Source organism: Vidua macroura, chromosome 4 (genome assembly GCF_024509145.1).
Source record: "Vidua macroura isolate BioBank_ID:100142 chromosome 4, ASM2450914v1, whole genome shotgun sequence".
Taxonomy (NCBI): domain Eukaryota; kingdom Metazoa; phylum Chordata; class Aves; order Passeriformes; family Viduidae; genus Vidua; species Vidua macroura.
The window spans coordinates 42,450,986-42,475,388 of NC_071574.1; the positions used below are offsets into that span (position 1 = coordinate 42,450,986).

Here is a 24,403-nt window from a genome sequence, read left to right on the forward strand (position 1 = left end):
CTTTTCAGTGTCCCAGGCTCTGCCACTGATGAAGTGCACAAAAAGCTGCAAAGGAGCATGGCCAGGACAGCTGACCTGAACTGGCCAAAGGGATATTCCACACAGGTGGTGAGCAGTGGTATTGTGCAATTGCTTATTTCTGATTTGCATTTTATTGCTCCGTCTCTCTCTCTCTCTCTCTCTGGTTTTTAGGAAAGGAGTGGTTGTGGGATGAATAAAGGATCGTTACTTTGTTTTTCAGAAGTGCCTTTCTTCTAGTACACCACTATGTAAGTCACACTATAGCAAGAACAGAGGAAAACTTTCAGGTCCTCAAATCTGTTTGGCTACATAATGTTTTAGAATATGACGTCTTGATATCTCAAGCCAGGGGTGTTTGTGGTTACAGAGGAAGGAGAAAAGTATTTAGTATGCCTGAGCATATGCAGACTAAGGTCTCCCCACAATTACATTGCTTCACTCTGTGCTATAGAACTGTCACATTTCTTTTTTTTTTTTTTTTTTTTTTTTAAATTCTGAGAGGATAAATTTTGCACCTGTTCTCAGTGATTCATTATATGTGCAATTTTCTTCAGAGATCAAAGAACAGAAGGGAAAACATGATCCAATCTGTTATGCTGCTGAAAGAAGTCTGATTTAAAAAAAAAAATATTTACTGGATTTCCAAATTTACTTAAAAAGAATACATGGGGAAAGTCTTGTGGATCACTTCCAAGTGTTTTGTTAGGGTGCTACTCTGTCCCTGTCTCTTCAGACACTTGATCCTGCAGCAGTAAATGCCTCCTATCAGGTCCAAAGAAATAAAACACCTTCTCTAAGACACTAATTAGCATTCTATATTATTGCAGTTAATTAAGATGATAGTATTTTTCTCAGTGTTGATTCATAATTTATATTAAAAAGTCAGATTTACTTCTATAGTATCTTGCACTCAGAAATTGTTTGTATTTCCTATAACCAAGAATTATACTTGCAGTTACATTTTTATATAGAATCAAAATTACAAATAGATTTAAAATTATATATATAATACCTTGCAAGCTCATGCCATCTTGAATGCATTTCAAAATTACAAAGCCTTTAAAATTTGCAGAAGAATAAAATTACTATATACAAATAAGCCTGTCTTAAAAATTGGAGCAGTTTATTCTTACTTAGTTTTATAAAGATAGGAACAGAACTCAACACAGATCATGGTTGGAAAAGCTTTACATCTGTTTCAGAATTCAATATGAAAATGTCTAATAGGAGGCATTACACTTAAGTGTATGTACTGCAAATAGCTGCCTGAGATGCACACAGATTGAGATTGTATTAAAAATGATGGCCTGCTTTTAGTGTTATCAGTGATTTAAGAAAATAATGACATTTGCTTCTTTATTATTTTTCTTCACTCCAGATGAAATAACAAGTGAAAACCTTGACCCTTAGGGGAAACAGATCTTGGGTAGAAGAGGTGATTTTGAGTGCATCTAGTGTGCATTCTGTGCAGGAGGTAGCCACAGAGGACTGACAAACTGTAGATGGTGATGCAGGCAAACACAGGGAAACCTTCATGCTCTCATTCCAATGCTACCTACTTTTTGAACCAAAAGAGGCTTTTATGTTTATTTACAAATAGAATTTTAGCAACACATGAAGAAAATTGGCATTGTGGCTAATTATGGTAATTTGTGCTGAGCAAAAAGATAGTCACCTGAAAAATTCACCAGGAGTTCAACTGTACAAATCCTCCCAAAGTAGTTGAATCCTCAAAGCATCAGTAACCCATGCATAGCTTCAAAGACAGTAAGTGACATTTTTCTAAGAGGAAAGGGCCAATCAGGTGGTATGATTAAACACTATCAGTGGAAAAACTCTGATAATGATGCTTTATATATAGTCAGTACTTCATTCATTGACCAAAACCAGATGACTGAAAATACTAAAACACTTCTGGCAGTGCTCATTAATAAAGATGAGAACAAAATGAAAATTATCTCCAAGCCTGGAGTGACACTCTCAAATGGAGACATGCTATAATTTTTGGAGTGTATTTTTGCTAGCTGTCAAGCCTCTGGCATGTTCAGTAACAGTAATGATAAAGTAGTGTTGCTAGAAGCTAAGAAGGTCATAATTTACTATATTACCTTTCAAGGTAGGTTTCTTTTTTCCTTCTCCTTAATAAGCTATGTCATTTCTAAACTAACAAGCCAAACATATTATAGCTGCCTTAAAATAATTTTCTGCAGAAGGCTAGATGAATGTTCTATTAAATTTCTCATAATTCTGTTTCATTTACGTGCACCTACTGGAGTTACGTCAGCTAAACTATTCCTGGGATGCTTTTTCAAGATATGCCACAAGAAGTCTGATTTTGAGAAAGCTGAGGCACAGGGATTGTAAGCAGGGATGGGCATTGTTGTCATATACCTGGATTTTCTTTGTATTGCTGCAATAAGTGATTAAATGCTGAGCCAAACTGACTGCTTTTTATATGAGCTATAAAAGTCACTGGATATGTCTCATAAAAGGTCCAGAGTACTGAAGGAAGAATTTGGTGCTGCTGTATTAACCAAGTGTAAGAATGCTCAGCCCTGGCACAGTTGTTACAGCAGTCTTCAGATAGTACGACCTCCTCTGGGGACTGCCAATGACATTCAATACTGTCTGCTATACCTGGCAGTTTGTGGTCACTGAAGTTGTTACAAGAGGGTGACAGTGCTTTTCCTAAAGGTCCTCTCAATATTGAAAAAGATGTGTTTTGTCATCAAACAATACATGGAAGAGCTTACCATGGCTGACTGCAACCAAGTTGATCAGATGACTGCCTGACCTAGAAGGAAAAGGATGTGTGTATTTCTTATGAATTTAGTATTTTCTGTGATATAAATATTCAACTACAATACTGTGATGCATGCCTGGAATGTTGTACATTATCGATGTGGAAAAGTAGTCATGTCATGTCTGTTTCTTGCTTGCTCCAAATATGGAGCAGCATTAGCTGGTGAACATGTGGAAGCACCATTTTGTGCAGTGACAGATTTTCAGTGTTGTTTGCAACAAAGTCTGTACGTTCTGCTTAGTGAACAAGATACTGACCAGGAGTGTCTATTCACTTCCAAGAAAATGCCCCTGACAGGCAGGTACTGTGTTGAGAGTGACCCTTTACAGAGGAATATTTGAGCAAGCCAGATTTCTGGAGTTACAGCTTCTGTTTGCTATATCACGTCAAAGAAGTATAAGAAATAGACTTCCATGCTAATTGTCCCAGACCAGTTTAAGAAAGATTGGTGTAATTCCAAAATCTGTTTTTCCCAACAGAGGTGTTTTCACATTTATGCTATAGAGAGCTTATAGTTTAATTTCTTTTATACTCTCACATCAAAGTTTTACAGAAATCTGGCATATAAATAATAATCTCTTGGTTTTACAAACCAAGTGTGGGATAGACAAACAAGCAGAAAGTGAGAATATGAGTGAAATGAATAAAGAGAATTATTAAGGTTGGAAAAGACCCCTAAATCATTAAGTCCAACCATTAACCCAGCACTGACGTGTTCACCGTTAAACCATGTCCCCACGTGCCACACCTACACTCCAGGGTTGGTGAGTCCACCACTTTCCTGGCCACCCTGTCAGTGAAGAATATTTTTCTCATATCCAATCCAAACCTCCTCTGGCACAACTTGAGGCTACTTCTGCTCATCCTGCCTCTTGCTACTTAGGAGGAGAGAACAACCCCTACCTGGCTGCAAACTCCTTCCTTTTAGGTAGTTGTAAAAAGTGATAAGGTCCCCCTGAGCCTTCTTTCTCTCCAGGTTTAACTGCCCCAGCTGTAAATGGTAGGTTAAAAGATAAAGCATGTATTGTTATGAGAGCATGATGTGGTCAGTATGTTTACATTTGTTACAAATCATGCTTCCAAAATAGTAAAGAACATGTAACTATGTGAAATCTAAGAAAATTAATTATTTCAGACAACAAGGCAGCAGCTTAATTAGAAATTAGGATATTATACATTGTTGGCAAGGGAGCAATGCATAATAAATATTTTCTATTGGGCTGTGGCTACAAAGCAGACTTTGAATCATCTGTTAAAGAGGTCTTATAGCATGTGTGACAGATACTAAAGTTAGCATTTTTCTCTGTTAATTGACTTTTCTAAACTCCTCTGGTTGAATGCCTTTCGGCATGTCCTTTGTTAGTTCTCCCCAGTTCCAAATTAGAGTGATGGAAGTAGTATTAGTACTAATAATATCCTCCTTCACAATTATTTTTCCATATAATTATCATTGTGTTGGTTGGAAAGGAAGGAGGGGCTTGGTTTAGAGAAATGCAAATGGTATTGTGGGGTTTTGTGGTGGTAAGGTGTGGGGGTGACCAATGGCTGAATCTTGTTGCTGCAATAACAAAAAAGCCTTCCAGAACAGTTGCACAAAATTTAACTCTTGCTCTTAGTCTCTACACTGTGGAAATGTAGGAGAAGGTGGAAGGTCAAAATTGCATTTTCTTAACCAGGACATAATTTGCTATTCTAGATTTCATCTGCTTGGATAAGTTTTTCTTGACAAAGGACTCTATTTTCGTGTGTGTGCATGTGTCTGAAGTGTTGGACAAACCTGCTCCTATAGAAGAATGATTGCTAAGGACAAGGAAAGTTGTTATTACACACACAGTTTCTTAATGATTTACTGACACGGAAGAATGGGGCTTTGAAGAATGCGGAACTTTCCTTACTGAACAGGCTAAAAGAAAATATTTTATCATCAGAGAACAAATGCTAGGCATTTTCTATACGCCTATCTTAGTGAGTAATACTTTGTTTGGTTATGAAACTTCAAATGCCATTTAAATGCTGCTGTTTGTTTTCCTGTAAGGTGAGGCTTCATATGCCTTGCTTTTTCTATCTTAATTTTCATATTTAATGAGTATTTAATACTGCCTTTATTTTATTTTCTCTTTCTTGTATTTTCTTCTTGTTTATGAGCAGATCTGCTTTCTCCTTTAAGAGACGCTTTATGCAAAATATATAGACGCCAGAGTTTTTATGTCCTGGAGCTAGAGATGAATGGAGCTAGTGGATTACTGGAGCTGGTGTAAATCTGCAGCTGACAGTCTATGCTCTGCCCTGGCACCCGTGCTGAAGAAGATCGGTGACGTGCATAGGGGTAGTTCAGAGGAGAACTCAATTAACAAGAGAAAATCTGTATGTAGTTGGCTAGCATCGCATAACCCTTGTTCATCTAAGAAGGCCAGGGAAGCCTCCTCTGGTCAGAAAGACCAAGCTCGGCGTTCTTTGGCTGCGTGTTGCGAGGCGAGAGATGGGGAGATTGCACCGCTCCCGCCCAGGCTGAGGCTTTAGCTTTTCGTGGGGAGGCCCGCAGGGGTGCGAGGCCTTGCCGCGGGGCGTGGCGCGGCGCGGGGAGCCCGCGGGCGGTGCGGGCGCTGGCAGCGGGCGGTGCGGGCGGCGCGGCGCTGCCGCCGCCGGGGCGCTGCGAGGGGCGCCCGCCGCGCCCCCATGCGCAGGGCGCGGGGCGCCGGCCCGCCGGGCGGCTGCGGCCGGGGGCTGCTCGTCCTGGGGTGAGTGTGGCGGCGGGGCCGGGGGCCGCCGGTCCCGGGGTGAGTGTGGCGGCGGGGCCGGGGGCCGCGGCCCGTGGCGGGGCGGTGTCCGCGGCCCGCCCGCCGTCCTGCCGGGGCGGCGGGAGCGCTGCCGCTGTATTGCTGTCCCCATGTAATGCCCGTCGCTGCGGAGCTTTCGCTGAGCAGCCGGGAGCTGCTCCAGCTTCTGGTGTTCGCTTGCTAGCGCAGGGGAAGTGATGCTATAGATGTGCTGGGAGGGGGTTTTCCTATCGTTTTATTTTATTGCAACAATTTCCTGGCACATATAATGGCATGTGATCCAAGGAGTCGGGAAACGTAGTACAACAACATGCAGTGGAAAAATGTGGCAGAAACACTACTTTGCTCCACCTCACAACAAGACAAGAGGACGCAGCCTGAAGTTGTGCCAGGGGAGGTTTAGCTTGGATATTAGTGAGCAGAAGTTAACAGTAAGTGGTTTCCTCCTCCAGTGGTGTTTCCTGGGAATCCGACCTGGGCAGTTTGAGCAGGTAAAGAGCAGTGAAGTGTTAAACCTTGGTGATGTATTAAGTTGTAGAAAAATTCTAAGAACAAGGGTCAGCTATGAGAAAAAAAAAATGAAAGGCCTTATAAGGCTGCTTGAGCAATAAATAATATGGCAAATATTAGGCAGAGAGGGATGTATGGGAACAGAAGGAAACAGCATTCCATGTAGAAGATGGACTGTGAGCTCACTGTTACTTCTTGGGAGATAGATCTTGGTGTTAGGACAAAATGAGACTCAAGTCATGGGATTGCACTTTATGAATATTCATAGAGCCTCCTGGTGCTTACTGACCAAAAGCAGAGGCGTAGGGAAGAGATAGGATATGAAGTGCAAACACATGGAAATGCTTTCCACTGCTGTTTTACCAGACTTAAAGAATTTTAAATTTAAGGTCTTCCCTGATGAGAAGTTCAAACTTATGGTTGGTTTTGCTGTTTTCTTAACCAGGACATAGCAGTAGGATGTGTGATGTGGTCCATTTGAGTGGGGAATTAGATTTTGACATATGTGTCTTTGTAATATGTGTAATGGAAAGATAAATATCGGAAAGGATAGAAAGAAGACAAAGCAATCCTAACTGCTGCAGGGCCAATCTACAGTTCTTGTCTAAAAAAATGAAGAAAATTCTTGGAACTGTGAGCTATTTTCTTATAGTTACTCATTCACAAATCTACTTTGATGCAATCATGCCGCTGTGAGGCTTCTATGGCATGAAAATAGGTGAAGCAATCAGTTGTTGTGTTTCCAAGGAACACTTTCACACGTCTGTGTATGTTCTGAAGAGGTGGGTTTAGCATATTAATGACCCAACTTCATGCATCAAACGTAATATGTAATTATGAACAGTTGTGTAATTATAAGCAGCTTCCATCTAAGAAAACAAACCAAAAAAAAAAAAAAAAAAAAAAAATCAACAAAAAGCCCTACCCTCCCAAACAAAGGAAAAAACATTCCTTCATTAAACTGCTGTATGGGCAATTACTGGTTTGTGCCTTTGGTCTGTTGTTGCAATAGTGAGGTGCTGCTTCATTTGTATGTACTTCTTGCAAGTTTTGAAGTACAAAATCCAAGGAGGATTCCAGTGGAGTAAAGCAAGTCTCAGAGTAAAAGTACATGCTTTTTAAACATACCTTTGGAAATTAGACAAATAAAAGCTATTTTAAAACAAAGTAGTTTGTTTTAAGCAAATGTTTGTATTGATGGATAGGACTGAAAAATTGAAAAATTCAACAGAGTAGTTGTCTTCCTCCTCTTCTCCTTTCCCCTGCCCTCCTCACCCCCCCTTCCAGTGGAGATGTGAATTAACTTTATTTAAAATTGTGGAATGTTATGTTTCTCTCTTTATAGGAAGGGACTGTCCAGAGGTTCTCCAAATCAAAGTCTCTCTGGAAAAAGTGGAGTATCTCTTCCATTAGTTTTTGCAAGAAATGTTCAAGAAGCCATTGACAATTATACCTGGTATACATGTACTTCTGAAATAATACTTTTAACTCACTTCTGACTTAGATATTTTCAGATTGGAGTTTATTTTCACTAATCATTCTTCCAGTAATTCTCATGGATAATAACTATTGCACAATATAATGCAGGATACAAATTGACCTAACTTTCTGTTTAAAGGGTTTGAACTTTATTCCTGGTTTGTGATATGGATTTAAGTATTTTAACATCACAGTAGAGGGTACTGATTAGGTCTGGAAGGGAAATCAGACTTCATGATTAAATTGAAATAATGCTCACCAATGTTGCAGGTTAGTTAACTTTCAAGAAATTTTATTCCAGATGACACGGGTTAGGATTTGCCTGCACATCCAATTACTACTGCTTTCCCTGCATCCTGGGGTTGGGTGGTAGCTGGCAGGGACCAGCTAGAACTCTGGGGGCTTGAGTTGCTCTGGATCAAATTTTAAAGTGCACCAGATTTAGCAACATAAATAACACCTCATAGAGACAAGTAACTCAGTGCTATTTGAAACATCTGTAGAGATCTTGTGCTTAGTTTTGCAAAAGTTTTCTTGTGGTAGCTTCTAATGTGAAAGTGTTAAAGAAAGCTTATATTATCTTTCATCTATTTTTAATGTGATCACTAGCTGACATGGAGAAACCAAAATAATTATTCGAGCTGGAAATATAGATACATGCATATAATTATATTCAAATACATACACACATATATATGCATATTTTAGAGTGCCATACAGTTGCAATGGTGTATATACATGCAAAAACTTAATAGTGTAGAAGGAATTGCCTTTAAGGCAGTAAGTAGTACTAATAGGAGCATGTATTCACTCTAAAATATCTGCTTGCACCATTTACTTGATTAGTTGCTCTATTTAAAAGATGTTTATACAGAAAATAATTGTGTTCTTCATTTTAATTTGTCTTCTTTTCAGTGAGACACTTTCATCACTTTCACCTAGTGGTTGTGCAACACCCACGGAGTTGAATAATTCTTGGTCTGGAATAAACAGCTATACTACTAGTTTGTCTACTGAAAGAAGTTCAGTTTACTCCTGGAGGGATGATGTATGTCACAGAAATTTTTACAGTACCCCTTTCCCTAAATATTGTAGAAAATATTAGTTTTTTTACTGATGTTGGACATGCAGCACCTCATCCATAACAGCCTCATGAATAAGTGTATTAATTGAATATTTAAAAAATAGTTTTGGTTGCACATTGGTATTGGTGCAGCTAATGTGTAACAAAGGGAAATGGAATAAAATGATAAATGATGAAGTCTGGGGAAAACAAAACTGTTTTACTGAAGAAGATAGGCTTAGGTTTCTGAGTCCAAGTGAATGATAAAACATGTCTTTTCAAACACCGCATTGTGCAGGCAATGTGTAAATGGAACTGTTCTCAATGTTTTCAGTTACGAAGTACATTCATAAACATGCATATAAATTTCCCAGTTTTGGTAAATACTAAGCTCTTACATTAACTCAGTTATTTTTTGTAAATGATGCAGAGAGAAGTCCTACTGTTACAAAGGCTGACCTCTGAAGCATACCTGGTGCAGGCTGGAAGTGTTAAATAAATCCAAAAGTGTTGCAGTTGCTGCCAGTTTCATTTCAGAAGGCCTTCTGTGGCTGGTATTCTTTTTGCATAATGCCCTAATCTTTAGGGTACTGACCCCATCTGTCGCAGCCAGCCCTTCAGGAGAGAGCCTCACTCTGGATATTACAGTAACCTGTGTGAGAGTTATTTTCTCATTCCTTTTCAGTGTGATCCCTCCTGTACCCTGAAGTGCTTTGAGGCATTCAGCTGGAAGTAAACAAGCATGATTTGGGCCTCATTATTAGTGTATCCGTTTTTTTAGTGTATCAAAGTATCTAATGTAAGTGGCAAATGTCATTACAAACAGTGCCCAGCTGAGGAACCCTCAGCCAAGTGCTTGTCTCCATATCACTGGATAAAATCAGACATTTCTCTAATATTTTCATTTGCCTCTGTGTTAACTCAGTCTTCAGTAGCACTGATTTGTAGGTTCAGTGAAGAAATATGGAAGGGCATTTCTCACACTGACAGCTGTATCCTAAGCCCTAAACTAGGTCACACAGGCGTAAGGTGCTCCCTCTTTACCCTCTTAGCTCTTGTACTTAGGAAGAAGAAGAGCACTTCTTGAAAGAGCAAAGTGCCCTGGGTGCCAGAGATGCAGTGTGTGTGCTTCACATTAGCACTGGGAGCAACCTGGGAGTCCAAACCAAAGAACTTATAACTGGTTTTTTCTTGTGGGTTTGTTTTTTTTTTTTCTTTTTAATATGGGCTAATTCTAGGCAGCTTTATGTTATATGTTAATGTCAAAGAAATACAGTCTAGTAGTTCCTTTTTGCTAAATCAACTTGTACCAGCCAGCTATCTGGGATTTTTTGGGTTTTTTTTGTGTTGTTTCTTTGTTGTGTTTTTTTTGTTTTTGTTTTTTTTTTTTTTTTCATTGTGGTATATAAATTGTGTCCAAAATACATAGTCTGAACATGCATTCTGACATGCACATCCAAGTTGATTCCTGTTGTTCTATTCTTTAAATATCATGGAAATTTTAGTATACAAGCATATTTGCTAACAACTATTAACTTTATAATATATAGGAATTTGATAAAGCCAACACACAGAGAGTGCATCAGTTATTTTTGGAGATTGATGAAATGCTCTTTGAAGGAAAAGTGACCTCCCAAACAGAGAACCTGAAGGCAGAATGTGCAGATTGGGTTGAACAATTTCCTCATATAAGGTGAGGAAATTCTTGCTAGTAGTAGTTTTAAACAGTTTGAATTTTGAATTTGAATTTTTGGGGTACCCTCTTATGGTTTGGGCATCAGCAACACTTGTGCATTCAAATCTGTATCTTTGGAACTGAGCTGTGCCATAGCTGCTCAGTAAATCTGGGCAGTGGTGCTTTAGCAACTGATGCCTTTTATTTTGATTAATAAAATGGTTGCAGGCAAAGTTGTTCAGAAATTATTTTATTATATAATTTAATGTATATTTATTAGAGTTGATTTCACCTTTACTCTCTTCCTCTCTACATTGTGCATGTTGGAGTTCGTGCATTTTCTGAACTTTAACAGTAGCCTTAACTTTCCATGTAAACAGTTTTGATTAGCACTTTTACTCACATTGGTGGATACTGGAGTTGCATAAGTGAAGTCACAGCAGATGTTATTTGTCTTCTGCATCCAGTTTTAAATGTATCTTGCAGAGTTTTTTTCATAAGAAAGGAAGTGTGTTTACTTTTGTCTGGCTTTAGAACAATCTAACAAGTTTTACTATTTGCTCTTAAAATTTTTCAACTAGATTCTCATCTTGTGTAAATCAGCTTAACTTTAATGACTTAAATAATAGGCAATATTAAGGTAATACACAAGGCTCTGGCCCCTCAAAGCAGATGTAAGTTGTGCTTTTGCATTGCCTACTGTTTGCAGGTGCTTGTATTCTGGATATTTGCATATGGCTAAGGTTTCCATCTATGACACTGCTTGTTCTCTCCTTTTTATTCAGGGTTCTAGGAAAGCAACTCCTAGTGCCAAAGGATGAAGGATTTCAGCATTTTCAGAGCAGAAATGATGCCCATGTAGATACTAAGTGTGTGCCTGGCCTCCTTGACTGTACTGGTCATACAAAAGAGTATGTTAATTTTTTAAAGTTTTTGTTTTGGTCTTCCCTCTTCAGAAACACGTACAAATATTACTTCTGTATTACTGAATCATGTCAGTATAATTAAATATGCACTTTCTTTCTTCTCTGAATCTTTAATTCTGATTTTCTTGGTATTTTTTTCAGACTCTGCATCTCAGGCTCTAAACTGATGCCAACAGTATCTCCAATACATACGTCACTGGATTCAAGTTCCACTAGGATTTCTGCTTCAGACTCAGCCATGTATTCCTTCCTGGAAGAAGAAATTTACGATGAGGATGGAAAAATAGAGGAATATCTTGCCTTTGACAACAAGGAACTGTAAATAACAGATATATGTATTTTTGAAGAATGTAATGAAAAATTATCAATGAACTGAGTCAGGGTTCCTAAATGGTGTTTCTCTTCTGTAAGATATAGTTCCTTCTGTCCCTGTGTTCAGTAGCAGAGTGGTCAGAACACTCACTGGGCATGTGGAAGATTAGGTATATTGCCTTTCTAGTGGTTTAAAGCTCACATCTCCCATTTCAGAGGAGTTTCTTGACCACTGGTTATTTTGAGGTATTTGATGCATGGATATTCAATAAAACAAATATTTAATTTTGAGATGGGGTAGAATGAAGGCATCCCTTCTCCCCAAATGAGTGCCTTGAGCATCAGGTTGTTTAGTGTCATTACACTGTTTGTGCTGTCATTATCTGCCCTGATGAGTCTTTATTCTTTCTGTGCAGAGTATAACAGCTTTGTGAGGAGACCTGCAGGTTACACCCTGCATTTAGAGCACTCTTGTGAGCAACAAGTCATTCAGTCATCTTCTTGAAAGTGCAGCCTAGGTTTCCTGCGAGCCAGTTGAATGTTCCAGCAGCTAGGCTACTGGGTGGATGAAAGATCATCACGTGCTTTTTTCTAAGAGGCCTCTAAAAGGGGAAGGCTTTGGTAGGACTCATTGGGCACAAAGCACAGCTTTTTGTGCTAAGGCCTTACGCACACTCAGAACAAAGACATGGTTGTTCTGAAAACCTGAGGAACCTTTCAGAGACCCTTTCAGTGCTCTTTTTTAAAGAGAAGGCTGGGATTGCTGCCTTTTTAGGAAGCGTTTAGGTTTAAGAATACTCCCAGTAGTTTTTGCTGTTTTAATAAGTAAGCAAACTTAATTTGGGAGGGAGACTTGTCTGAAGGTATGTTTCTCTCTTTTGTCTCCTTCATATGCTTCTTGTTTCCTTCAGTTCTGAAATGCCTTTTTCTCCATAACTAAAACATCTGTTATAAAGCCTGACATGAGAATAGCTTGGTCATTTTGTGAGCTGGACCAATCAGCCACATCTCACATACAGTTAAGAATTATGCAGTATGGCTTGAGGAAGAAGCGAAGAAGTGTCAGAGAAGAGAAAGGGAGGTAGTAGAAACCACTAGGAATTTGGAGGCATCTTTTTGACCTCAAAAAAAACCCCAAAAAACCCCATTCCTTAGGAAAAAACACAATGGTATAAAAAAAAAAAAAGAAAAAAGTTAAAACTTTCTTCCTGAGAGGGTGTATTAGAAGAGCAGGTTAGGAGATGTAGCTGAAACATGTTTCCCTGGAAACAGAAGAAACAGAAAAAAAATTAAAAAGCATAACTGTTCTTACTGTAGTGTATAGGAAAGAAGGGATGTGTAAGGCTATGGGCTCTACTATTCTTGTCATACTGCAGAAATCCTTTAAAGTTGTTTCATCTTTGATCAATGGTGGGAAATTGGAGATGTGTGCAGATACACAGGGCATGCTGAGAAAGAAATTTTCATGTGAGAGTCCTCTTGACAAATACAACAGATGTTGTTGCCTATGTTATTGTAAAAAGCATAGGATTTAGTCTCAAATGACTATGTGCCACATATAAAACTTTCTCCTAGACCTGTAGATCTTTCTGTTGTGATGCCATAATGGGATTTTAAAATTTTTCAATGGCAAGCAAATGAAAGAGAAATCAGTATATATGTATTTAATAGGTTCTCTTCCCTTAGGTGAATTTGAGTTTCAATGTTTTGGTTATCTCCAGCTGAATTCCTTTTCTTCCATATGTACATTTCTCTGTTGAAGGAGGGGGTGGGGTGGAAGTTAATTCCCATGGGAATTCTTTTGAATTTGTTTCCTTTATTAGTGAGGATGAGATTTGGGAACAACAGAAAATGCATCTTTCTGAGAAGAGGTGTAAGCGTGGCATTCCCCCTGTTTCTCCCAATGCCTGTATCAAAGATGCTGTGGCTTCTGAAGTGTTTGATCATATCTGGAGCAATGTCATTGGAATATTGGAGGAACTGATTAAAAAAAATTGGGAAACTAGTATCCCAGGTATTTGATAATTTCATTTGAAAATATGGTATTTGTTGAATCTAATTCAGAAAAGTCATCCTTCCCTCTCTGCTTAAATTAAGCAAATATTCCAGGCTTTAGTTAAGATAACCAGTGCTGTACAATAGTAATATATGTAATGCCTTGCCATGAGAATGTGTGCGCGCACACACACCTAAAATAAAACTTTCTTCCTAATTTTCAGGGAGTTTTGTATGAGAGGTGTAAAAAGAAAAATAGTGACTGAAATATACTGACTGAAATAGCTTCATTGCAAGAGAGCATGTTTAAAAAAATAAAAATATTAATCACTTCTTGAAGATGTAAATTGATGCTGTTAGTCATCATTAGTCAGGGGACCAGTGACAATGTGATCTGGAACCTAGGAATCATAGTCCTCATTGCTTAGGCTTTATTAATAGAAAGAACCCTTGGGCAGTCAGAATGTTAAAGTGAGATAGAGAGTCTTGCTGATGTGCGGGAGTTCAAGACTTCACTATAGGATGAAGAAAAGGTGATGCATGTAATTTTATGCTTTTGTATTCTAACAGACTTCAGTGAGAAAAGGAAAAGCTAGGAAAAATAAATAGAAGTGAAAATCTATTTAGTGTGCATATGTTACCTCTGGAGGCTGAGGGAAATTTCAGTTCTTTCAATGTATTTTAAAAGAACAGAAGCAACAGAAGAATACCTGAGGGGGGTCTTGGAAGTTACCTCTAATGTAAGGTACACTCGACCTCAAATATAAGAATACAACAAAGTAAGAAATGGCAAAATTTCTCTGAATGCTTGCAGCATCGGAACTTCAGGCTTTACTGTAATTTAAAAGTTCTTTTGACAGCACAGGTGGATTGTTTAGCTCTCTGTATTATAGTTTAGGGAGGATAATTTAGCAGTATTATGATAGGTTTGCCCTTTTATATTTTTAAAGGTCATATGGCTAGTACTTAAATTAGGAAGGAAAATAATTTGGGTTTATAATAGAAATAAGGTGGTAGCTTATACCCAAAATGAAACAGTGTATAGCTGCTGTCAGATGATGCTGGTATCAATAGGCTTTTGATTTTATATATATATATGGTTGGGGTTTTTTTACTACTTAAAAAAGAAAAGCTCTGGGGATTTTCTTAAACAACCCCCTCCAAATCTACCTGTATAGGCCAGCTTGTATGTCAGTGTCAGAGAAAGCATAGACAAATGGAAATGCTTTCAAAAACCCATAATTTATATTAGATTTTTAAATAGCATGGAAACATAAAGCTATGTGCAAGTCTTTATTTACTATGTAATATTGTTTGAACCCCAAGAAATGATGGCTGGTAAACATTCTTATTTCCTTTACTTTTTTTGCTGTTGTGCAGAGTGTGACCAACAAATGGAAAAACTGAAAACTGTTACAGCAAAACTGCCACGTTTGCCAGTCATTCATATTACAGCTGATGCTGGGACCATTCCCCTTTCCAGAGGCTCTGAAGCACAAAGTGTATCTTTTGGGGCTCATTCTGTTTCATCACAGGTAAGAATAAAACAAACCTTTCTGTCAAATGTTTGTTTTTTCTTCCTTGGACACCTTTTTTTCAACCTTGGACAGTCTTGATCAAAACTTGAAAAGGCTCTTTTTCTTTATTTTCTCTTTTTTTTTTTTTTCTTTATACCAATTTTAGGCATACTTGAAGTCATCTGATTTAAAATGAGGTTTAATTCAATGTTGATTTTTTGTTTATTGTCAGTTATTTTTCTTTGGTGGTCCTTAAAGGTACAATTTATCACTAAGGTATTGCTGCCATTGATTGGCAAAGTCTTGTTAAATTCTATTCTCTCCTTAAAAACTAATTCTGCTTTTATTGTGATCCAGAAATTTCTTCATGGTAGAATTAAGAACACAAACTGGGATGTGAAGTTGCAACTTGAAGTGCTTTTCTCACAACACTGCGAGTTTCAGACTCTCCCGTTCCTTCACTTTTTCTTTGCCTCTGAAAGGAGATTCTGCAGTACATCCACCAGCACACTGGCACTAGGCCTTACCTGTCTTTGTAGAAGCTCATGCTTATACTGATAAAATGTCCTAATTTGTCGTGCTTGCTGTTTCCTCCCTCTGTTTCTGGATTTCTTGATTCATGTTTTGTGCATTTGTTTCCTTTTTCAGCCACTGTTTCTGTTCTTTTTTTTTTTTTCTCCTGTCTCTCACTACTGAATTCAAGTGACTTAATTTTCTTCCATTGGCTCTTTTTCCATGCTTGCTAAACAGTGAGATAAGGAACACAGGAAAGATAGCACAGCAGTCTTGGTTCTCCCCATAGATGTGCTTTGTTCTGTAGCAGTCCCAGCAGCCAGGAGAAGTAAAATGCTTTGATAAATCATGCCCCTGTGCTGAGGGAAAATGGAAAGTTTGAAGAATCAAACTCTGGCTTCAACTGAAATCTATATTGTAAATCAAATTGCAATTCAGTAACTACATTACACAAGTTGTGTTTATAAAATTCTGTTCAAGATAAGCAAGAGAAAAAAGCAGAGTTGCCCCATCTACTCCTGAGAATTGTACTGAACCATCTTAAAAGAAACTTTTGTAAAAAACAAGTAAAATACCTCTTAACTATGTGCTTTTTAAGATCTTCCTTCTAAAAAAGGAAATGTTAACACAGAGTTGTTGCTTTTAATAGGTTTACCGTTTCTCCAGCAATTTCTATAGTGATCTGAGTGGTGTGATGACAATTCAAGCAAAACCGCTCCAACAGAGGCATGCTGCCACAGCAGAAAAAACACAGTAGGTGACATAAAAATATGACATAATTCACATCATGTAAAAATGTCTTGCAATTAAAAAAAAAAATATATATATATATAAAAAAGGCAGTGATCTTGTGTGATCTTGTGATCACTGATATGCTAGTAATTTGCAGAGGTAGAAATGATGCACTGTTAAACCCTTGTTTTTCTTGATCCTAATTCCTTTTTTTTTTCTCTTTCCCTAGGAATGATCAAGAAGACAAACAGCATAGCAGTGCCTCCAGCACTCCAAATTCAGCACATCCTAGGTTGGGGAGAATTTCTGATAACAGTGTTCTGTCATCATCTCTGACTCTGCTGGCATCTTCTAGGAAAGTACCAAGGTTACCTGCTCTCACCTCTGACCAACCATGCTCAGAAGTTCCTAATATGTACAATGATGAAATCCTTAAAGGGACAAAATTGTGAGTTTTTCATTTTATTCTTTTCTCAGAATTTTACTGAAATTTCACCACTGAAGGATTTTGCAAACTACTTGAGAACTAACCCACAATTTATTATTAATTGTAGAATTCAGAGGGAAGAAGAAAGCAAGCAGAGCCATGATTTTTTTAAGGAGAGCCATTTGTTTTACTTCTTTATTGCTGTATTAGGTGCTGTTACTTTCTGTAGCTGAGCTTTATAAAGAAATGTACTACTTAATAATTTTATATTATTTCAATGAAGTCTGTAATGTAAATACTCCTAAAAGAGGAACCCTTATGATTCTGTAGGGTTTGCAGCAGTTTATCTTCTGCTCGTGTGCCTGCAACCCGGAACAAGTTACCACCAATAAACTCTGAGCCTGTTGAACAACACATTTCAGTACCTCGAATGCAACAGAGCCCTGTAAGTTGTGTTCATGATTTTACTGGTGAAGAACTTCAAGATATTTAGAATTAAATTATTCTATATCACTGGTTGAAGTAAGTAATTTTACAGCTGGTGTTGGTTTGTATTTAATACATAGTTTTAGCATGCTAATGTGTGTTACATTGGGGTGCAATTACAATGTAAGAGAAGGCAGTTCAAAACCTTAGGTCATAGACAAATTATAGTGGAAGGACTTGTCTGACAACAGAAAAACCTGTTTAAAAAAAATAGCTAAAAAGAACCAACCAACAAGATAACAAGATAGTAACCTTGCTGTTCTATGCATCTGGATTTAAATCGCTCTTTTCAGTGTTTTATTCACTAATGTTAGGTTGTAAGAATTAGAAAACTATGCTGACTGAAGTAGAAAATGATAACAACTGAAAAAAGCCAGATCTAATATTGGCCAATTTTGAAGGTTTGGGAAGTAATCAATCACCAGAAGTAAATTAGCATGTTGATATATCAACATGCCAACATAGAAACAGTCTTGCATCTGTTTAAAAAACAGGCACATAAATTGATGCTTTTGGTTATTGAAAACATATTTTTCTTATCTTCTTGTGAACTTCTGTATGTCAACAGAAAAAAAATTTAACTTATTCAATTGCTGCATTCTCTTAATGCTCTTTTTAATTCTCTCAGCATCAAGAACGATATGCTCATAGCAGAGTGTCAAGTGCAGTAGCTGACAGGACAGAGCAACAGCCACTCAGAGAAAGAAGTGTTACTGTTGATCAATTTTCAAGACCCAACACAACTCATACATTCAGGGTACGTTACAGTGTAAGTGGAGACTTGGAAAAAGGGAAGAGGTTTTCTTTCATGCCTGCTGTTGGTTTACAGAAGGTCTCGTTTCTGAGTCTCTCCTGACTTCTGATGTACAAGGATTACCACTACCTGAGGAATCCCTGAGAAGAGAGGAGGATGCTAAAAGTCTTGGGGAGGGTGTGGGACTGTTGTATGAGAAAGAATTTTTTTTCAGGTTTTGAAAGGGGTGTGTGTGCTAGAAGTGTGCAGTTTTAGTGCTGTTTTGAGCTTTGCACTTTGGTAGGATCCAGTCTGCGAGACTAGATCATAAAACCATAATCAAACCCTTTCTGTAGATAAGTGTATCTCACTAGGTAAGAGTATATATTTCCTTTTTACAGAGAGACACACCTCAGAAGAAGTCACTGACTCCCGTGGATTTTGCTAACTACAGAAGGACCGGTCAAGGATTTTTGATAACAGGTAGGCAAAGGAGAATGACTTGAAATGTAAAAGGCCAACAAAACCTACTAACCCATCATACTGTCAGAAAGTATAGTGCTTAGGGAGAGCCATCTCAGCATAAAAGAAGAACAGGTTTTCTTGGCAGGATTTTTGAGTTTAGATTGAAGCTTCTTCTCACTTGTTCTGAGGGAGTCCTAACTCTTATGGTTAGGAATCCTGTGAAGCTTCTTTTTCTTGTTATGACGTGGTAGGAAAAGGATTCTATCTCATCATCTCATCTCATAATTTCTTTCTTTTTTTTTTTTTTTTTTTTTTTTAGTATTTTGACATATTTACAACTATAGCAAGAGGCTGTAGTGTGCAGGCTAGATATTTTTGCAGCTGCTAGAGTAGTAACACAGTTGCATGCTTGTGAACTGCTTATGACAAATTTTATTTTAGGTCTGAAATTAATAAACTTTTTGTGTGAAGAAAAAGAAGATTTGAAAATGTGCACTTTTAACAAAATTATAAAGCTCTCATAAAACAAAAAAATCAGTATTGATTTGCAGCTCTGTCTTGAATTTACAACCCCAAAAAAGAGAACAACCCTGTGTAGCTCATTTTGTTTCATTTTTACGATAAAGCTGACTAGCTGGTTCCTGGTGTATTTGAGTTGTTAGAAGTAATCTTTACTCGTTTAGAAGTTCCTTGAGTTTAAATAATTATATCATTGACAAAATTATATAACAGGTGGTGTAAGAATAAGGGCAGGTTAGCAAATATTGATCTGAGTACATTGGTGGAAGTAACTCATATATAATCTTGGAGTGTCTTTGAGAAACTACAACAATTAGCAATCTTTTATATTTTCCAGGTTCACAGAATTACTCCAGATCCTTTCAGAGAAATCCTCCAACCTCAAAGAAGAGATTTCAGATTGCTTCTTAACCTGTTTTAGGAAGAAACAGAAACCCTCTGCACTGATTGAAAGACTGAAGCACTAAATTTGCCACTTAGTATCTTGTGTAACAAAGAAGGTGTCTGCTGAGCCTTGCAATCCTCAGGATGCCTGCATTACCTTCTTTTAAAATTATTTGACCAGAGCTTAGAGTTGAAATTATAGCAAAATGAAATAAATGGTTGAGGTATCTGCTCTGTTTGCAATATCAAGAGATTGCGGCTGCACTTTCTTCTCAGGCATTCCTCCTTTTTATGCCTTTCCTAGGGAATTGTTTTTCTACCTATCAAATAAGGTGCATTTAGAACATAAAGTGCTGTCCCTACTTATTTTTGCTTCCTTAAAGATGTTCTAGTCTATCTAAATATTAGTCATATATAAAATTTATACTTTTAAACAGAAGTTTGCAGTACTTCCTCTTTAACTGCTATGTTAACATTTCTTCATGTTTCAGTCTGTCTGCTTATTATTATATTATTATATTTTATCTCTTAAAAGTATTATGTGTACCAACCTTTTCTTCTTCCTTTAATTCTTTTGAAATCTCATTTATTGCTGTTCTAGGCATCAGTAACTATGGGAACTGCTGGGATAAACTTGTTTACACCAAGTAATGTTTTCCCTGCCAAGCCAAATGTTTATAAATGCTGAGCAATTGAACCACATGCTGACAAATCTGTAAGACCATTCCCACTTTTTGAGATTTCTTGCACAAATGAAGAGAAGAGCAGAACAACAAGCTTCTGTGGCTTAAAAAGAAAGATTTGCTAATTACTAGAGCAGCAATGGACTGCTCTCAGGTGGCAAGAGAGAGGAAGAGGGATGTTTGCTGTCTACCAGAAGTATTTTAACACTTCTCCCTTTTGGTCAGTTTTTGGGCACCTGAAAATTGCTGGTTATCCTGATAATCATTATAGACTCATTCCAGGTTGGAAGGGACCTCAAGGATCATCTGGCCCAATCTTTGCTGGCAAAAGCATAGTCTAGATGAGATGGCCCATCACCCTGTCCAGCTGAATCTTAAGTCTTCAATGCTGGGGAATCCACCACTTGCCACATAATGGAGAGATTATTCCAATGGCTGATTATTCTCATTGTGAAAAGTTTTCCTCTTGTGTCCAGTTGGAATTTTCCCAGGTGTAATTTGCATGTATCACTCCTCACTTTTCCATAAGACTTCTTATGAAAAGGGAATCTCCGTCATCTTAGTAGACACCCTTTAAATACAGGAACGTGGTGATAAGATGTGCCTAGGCTTATTTTCTCCAAGTTGGACAAATCCAGTTTTCTCAGCCTCTCCTCACATGACAGGCTACCCAGTAATTTGGTCATCTTTGTTGCCCTTTAGTACACCTTCTCTACCCTGTCCACATCTTGTACAGCAGGGACAAAATTGAACACAATATTCAGGTGTGGCCTGACCAGAACTGAGTAGAATGGCACAGTTACTTTATCTCTCCTGGCATTGATGCAGCCAAGTCTTGTATTGGCTTTCTTTGCTGCAGCAACAAACTGTTCACTCACACTGATGTGCTTGTCCACCAGCACCCCCAGGTCCCTTTCCATAGAGCTGTTCTCTAGCCAGGTAGATCCCCAGCCTGTGCTGCTCTCCTGGATTATGTTTTTCCATGTGCAGGACCTAAGGATATTTGTCCTTACTGAACTTCATAAGGTTCTTGTTAGCCCAATTTTTCAGCCTGTCCAGGTCTTCCTGCAGGGTAGCTCTCCCTTCCAAAGTGTCCATTGCCTCACTCAGTTTGATATCACTGACAAACTTCATCTGGGTACACTTGATCCCATAATCCAAACCACTGATGAAGATACTAAACAGCGTTGGGCCCAGTATCATTCCCTGGACAACTCCACTTGTGGCAGGGTGAGAGGGAGCAATTTCCCACCCTCCAGGTGTGGCTGGGCAGCCAATTCCTCACCCACCACATGGATCACACATCCACACTATCACATACACATTTCTGTAGGAGGAGGCCATGAGAAACCATATCAAAAGCCTTGGAGATATCCAGGTAGACAATGTTCAAGCAGGTTCATTTGTTGTAAGAGGCAATCAGGTTTGTCAAGCACAATTTGTCCTTGGTCAATCTGTGCTGGCTTTTCCTAATCATGGGGTCCATTTGCCTTGTAACAGCACCCAGGAAAATTTGTTCCGTAAGTTTCCCAGGGACTGAAGTAAGACAGGTGGGCCTGTAATTTTCTGGATCCTCTCTGAAGTCCTTCTTGTAGACAGGAATGACATTAGCGTTCTTTAAGTCTTCTTGGATGTCCCCCAAAATTCCACAACTTAAAAATTATGGAGGGTGGCCTCACGGCTATATTGGCCATCTTTCCTTGGTTGGATACTGTCAGATCACATCAATGCCTAGAGGACAAGCTCCTGTAATAGTTCACATACCAACCCTTCCTTCTCAGATAGTGGGTCTGTGTTTGCATCAGCCAGGATTTTTTTCCCAAGGCCTGGTGCTGATGAAAGGATAGGGGTGAAGAAAGTGTTGAGTATCGATGCCTTTTCAGTCTTGTTGGTGACTAATTAATCTCTCCTATTAAACAGCAGGCAAACACTTACCTTCTGTTTCTGCTTGTTTACATAGCTGTCCTGCTTTCAGCTGGCATAGAATTTATTTTCATCCTAGTAGCTGGCACAGTGCTATGTTTTAAATTGTTATGAGAATAATGTTGATTACACTGTAATGTTTTAGTTCTTGCTAAGTTGCGTTTGCCCAACATCAAAGACTTTTCAGTGCTCCATACTCTGCCAGTGGGAGGGTCACAAGAAGTGAGGGAGCATGGCCAGGACAGCTGACCCCAACTGGTCATACCATAAAGTCCATACCACAGAAGGCCCTGCTCAGTACATGAACTGGGGTTGGGGGTGGGGAGGTGGAGGTTGCTGCTTGGGGGTGGACTGAAGTCAGTGGATGGTAAGCAATTGTTTTGTGTAATTGCTTGTGTTTCTTGGGTTTTGTTCCTCTCTCCTATTTTCCTGTTTTCATTTTACTTTATTATATTTCAATCAGTAAACTTTTCTTATCTCAATCCATAGCTTTTAGTTTATTATTTTTTCTGATACTCTTCTTTGTTCCACTGGGGTGGGTTGTATGCATGGTACTTCATCATGGTCTAAGCCATGATAGTACTTGAAGGACTCTTTCTTGTAGTTTTTGACATCTCTGACAAATTTCCATTTGAACTGAGGTTTTACTTTTCTAACTTCATCTCTGCACACCCTCGCAATGTAAGCCTTGTGCTTACTTGGATGTAATCCTGAAGCCCAGAAGAAGATTCACAGAGAATTGGACAATGTGGTAAATTTTCCATTCCTCTTTTATCAAGATTGAAGAAATTGAGATAGGAATGCACCATGTGGCCATTCTAGGGTTTTAAGTAGCTAGAGGTGGCTGGGATGAGTGCTGAAATACCTGCAGCAGAGAGTACTGAGAAAGTTTTCCAGGTAAAGGGTAGGGTTTTTCTCTTTTTTATTTTATAAGCAGTTTTAGACAGCCACCAGTTTGCTGTTGCTTTGATCCTTCTTCCTTTCCCTTTTCTCCTAGGTGAAGGATATCAAGTATTGAATGGTACAAATACTCCTGTTATAATTTTTCCCCTACCAAGATTTTCTCTGACCTGGAGAAGTTTAGTCCTGAGGGATTTTTCCCTGAACATTATAAGGAAAAGTACCTGTATGGTTTCTAAATATTAAATATTGTTAACAGTTTGCATGCATCCATCACTTTGTAACTGACATTTCTGGTCTCACTAGGGGGTGATGTGAAGGATATTTCACCCCTATTTTCCCCTTCAGTCTTGTGATTTTTTCATGGTAGGCTTTTCAGCTGAGTGTAGGTGTCATGGTGTCAGTAGCAGGGCTGCTACTGGGGTGGCCTCTCTGAGAAAAGGCTAGAGAAGAGAAACAGTTCCTGCTGGCTCCACTCTGGATCCCCTGCAGGACATAGTGCAGGACATAGCTGAGCTCAGCAGCCAAGCCAGTGGCACCTCTGTGAAAAAGTATTTACAAGTGTACAAAAAAATCCTAAACAGACAGAGGAGTGTGGGGAGGGAAAAGAGAGAGAAACAGCAGTGCAAACACCAAGGTCGTTGAAGGAGAAGGAGGCAGTGCTCCAGGCTTCAGAGCAGAGATTCCTCAGCAGCATGTGGAGAAACTATGCTGGAGCAGGAGAAAAGAGTGATGAGGAAGCAGCAGAGAAGAACTTTTGTCTTTGTTTCTATTTTCCTCATTATCTGTTTTTGTCTATAAATTAAATTGAATGTCTGAAGTTGGGTCTGTTTTGCCCATGATGGTAACCAATAAGCAATCTTCCAGTCTATTTTGACCCATAAGATTTTGTGTCCTGTTGAGGGACAGGAGTGAATGGAGGGTTTGTTAATTTGCTAAAAATGCTTTTGCAGTCAGTGCAGTCATTTTTGGTATAAACCTGACTGCTGGCCAAGGCTAATCCAGCACAGCTTCTAAGAGGATGTACAGCTATGACTGTGTTATGTGCAGGCACATCAAATGTGGACAAAGAACTTCCTAGAGCAAATACCGATACCAAATCTTCCATGCTGCAAGAATGCAGGTAGCAGATCTGCAGTGCTGTGCTTCTGTGACCCACAAGTTTTTCCTGGTCTTAAATTGACCTCTTTATTCGTTCTTCATGACCTCAGGCTCACTTCATGTAGTGTGTTGCACAGTGCTAAATGCTTTCTTTAAACTTGCTGGAGTTTAGCAAGGAGGAGGCAATCAAGCCTGTACAATTTAGCCAAATCACAGAGAAGTGGGCGGAATCTTCACTTGTGACCTTGGATGAGTTGTGATCATCCAGCTTGGGAGCATGCACTTTCCTGGAAACCTTGATGAATAAACACAGATGCAGTGCTTTGGTAGCTACTTAGTGTTAATTGTCTATTAGTTATAGCCAACATAACTAACGCCTTACCAGAATTGCTTTGCAACAGTAGTCTGTGTTCTAGGGCATGAGTGGTGGTCTCTGTTATCGTATGTCATCCTGGTAGG

General features: G+C 38.7%; 1 protein-coding gene across 2 annotated transcripts in view; it reads left to right on the plus strand.

The window, feature by feature from the left end:
* FAM149A (family with sequence similarity 149 member A) overlaps positions 1-19,874 on the plus strand; it is a 24,548-nt gene extending 4,674 nt beyond the window's left edge. Inside the window, exons 1-14 of one of the 2 annotated variants that reach the window (XM_053975059.1) lie at positions 5,500-5,562; positions 7,457-7,567; positions 8,506-8,638; positions 10,204-10,346; positions 11,114-11,239; positions 11,396-11,572; positions 13,390-13,580; positions 14,942-15,096; positions 16,241-16,344; positions 16,553-16,771; positions 17,081-17,195; positions 17,865-17,993; positions 18,371-18,452; positions 19,291-19,874. In XM_053975059.1, the coding sequence (XP_053831034.1) occupies positions 5,501-5,562; positions 7,457-7,567; positions 8,506-8,638; positions 10,204-10,346; positions 11,114-11,239; positions 11,396-11,572; positions 13,390-13,580; positions 14,942-15,096; positions 16,241-16,344; positions 16,553-16,771; positions 17,081-17,195; positions 17,865-17,993; positions 18,371-18,452; positions 19,291-19,364 (1,821 nt within the window). In that variant the 5' untranslated portion in view covers position 5,500 and the 3' untranslated portion in view covers positions 19,365-19,874. Of the gene's footprint in view, positions 1-5,499; positions 5,563-7,456; positions 7,568-8,505; positions 8,639-10,203; positions 10,347-11,113; positions 11,240-11,395; positions 11,573-13,389; positions 13,581-14,941; positions 15,097-16,240; positions 16,345-16,552; positions 16,772-17,080; positions 17,196-17,864; positions 17,994-18,370; positions 18,453-19,290 lie in introns of those variants that run through there. The other variant, XM_053975058.1, reaches the window with a different exon arrangement.
* The last annotated feature ends 4,529 nt before the right edge of the window (positions 19,875-24,403 follow it).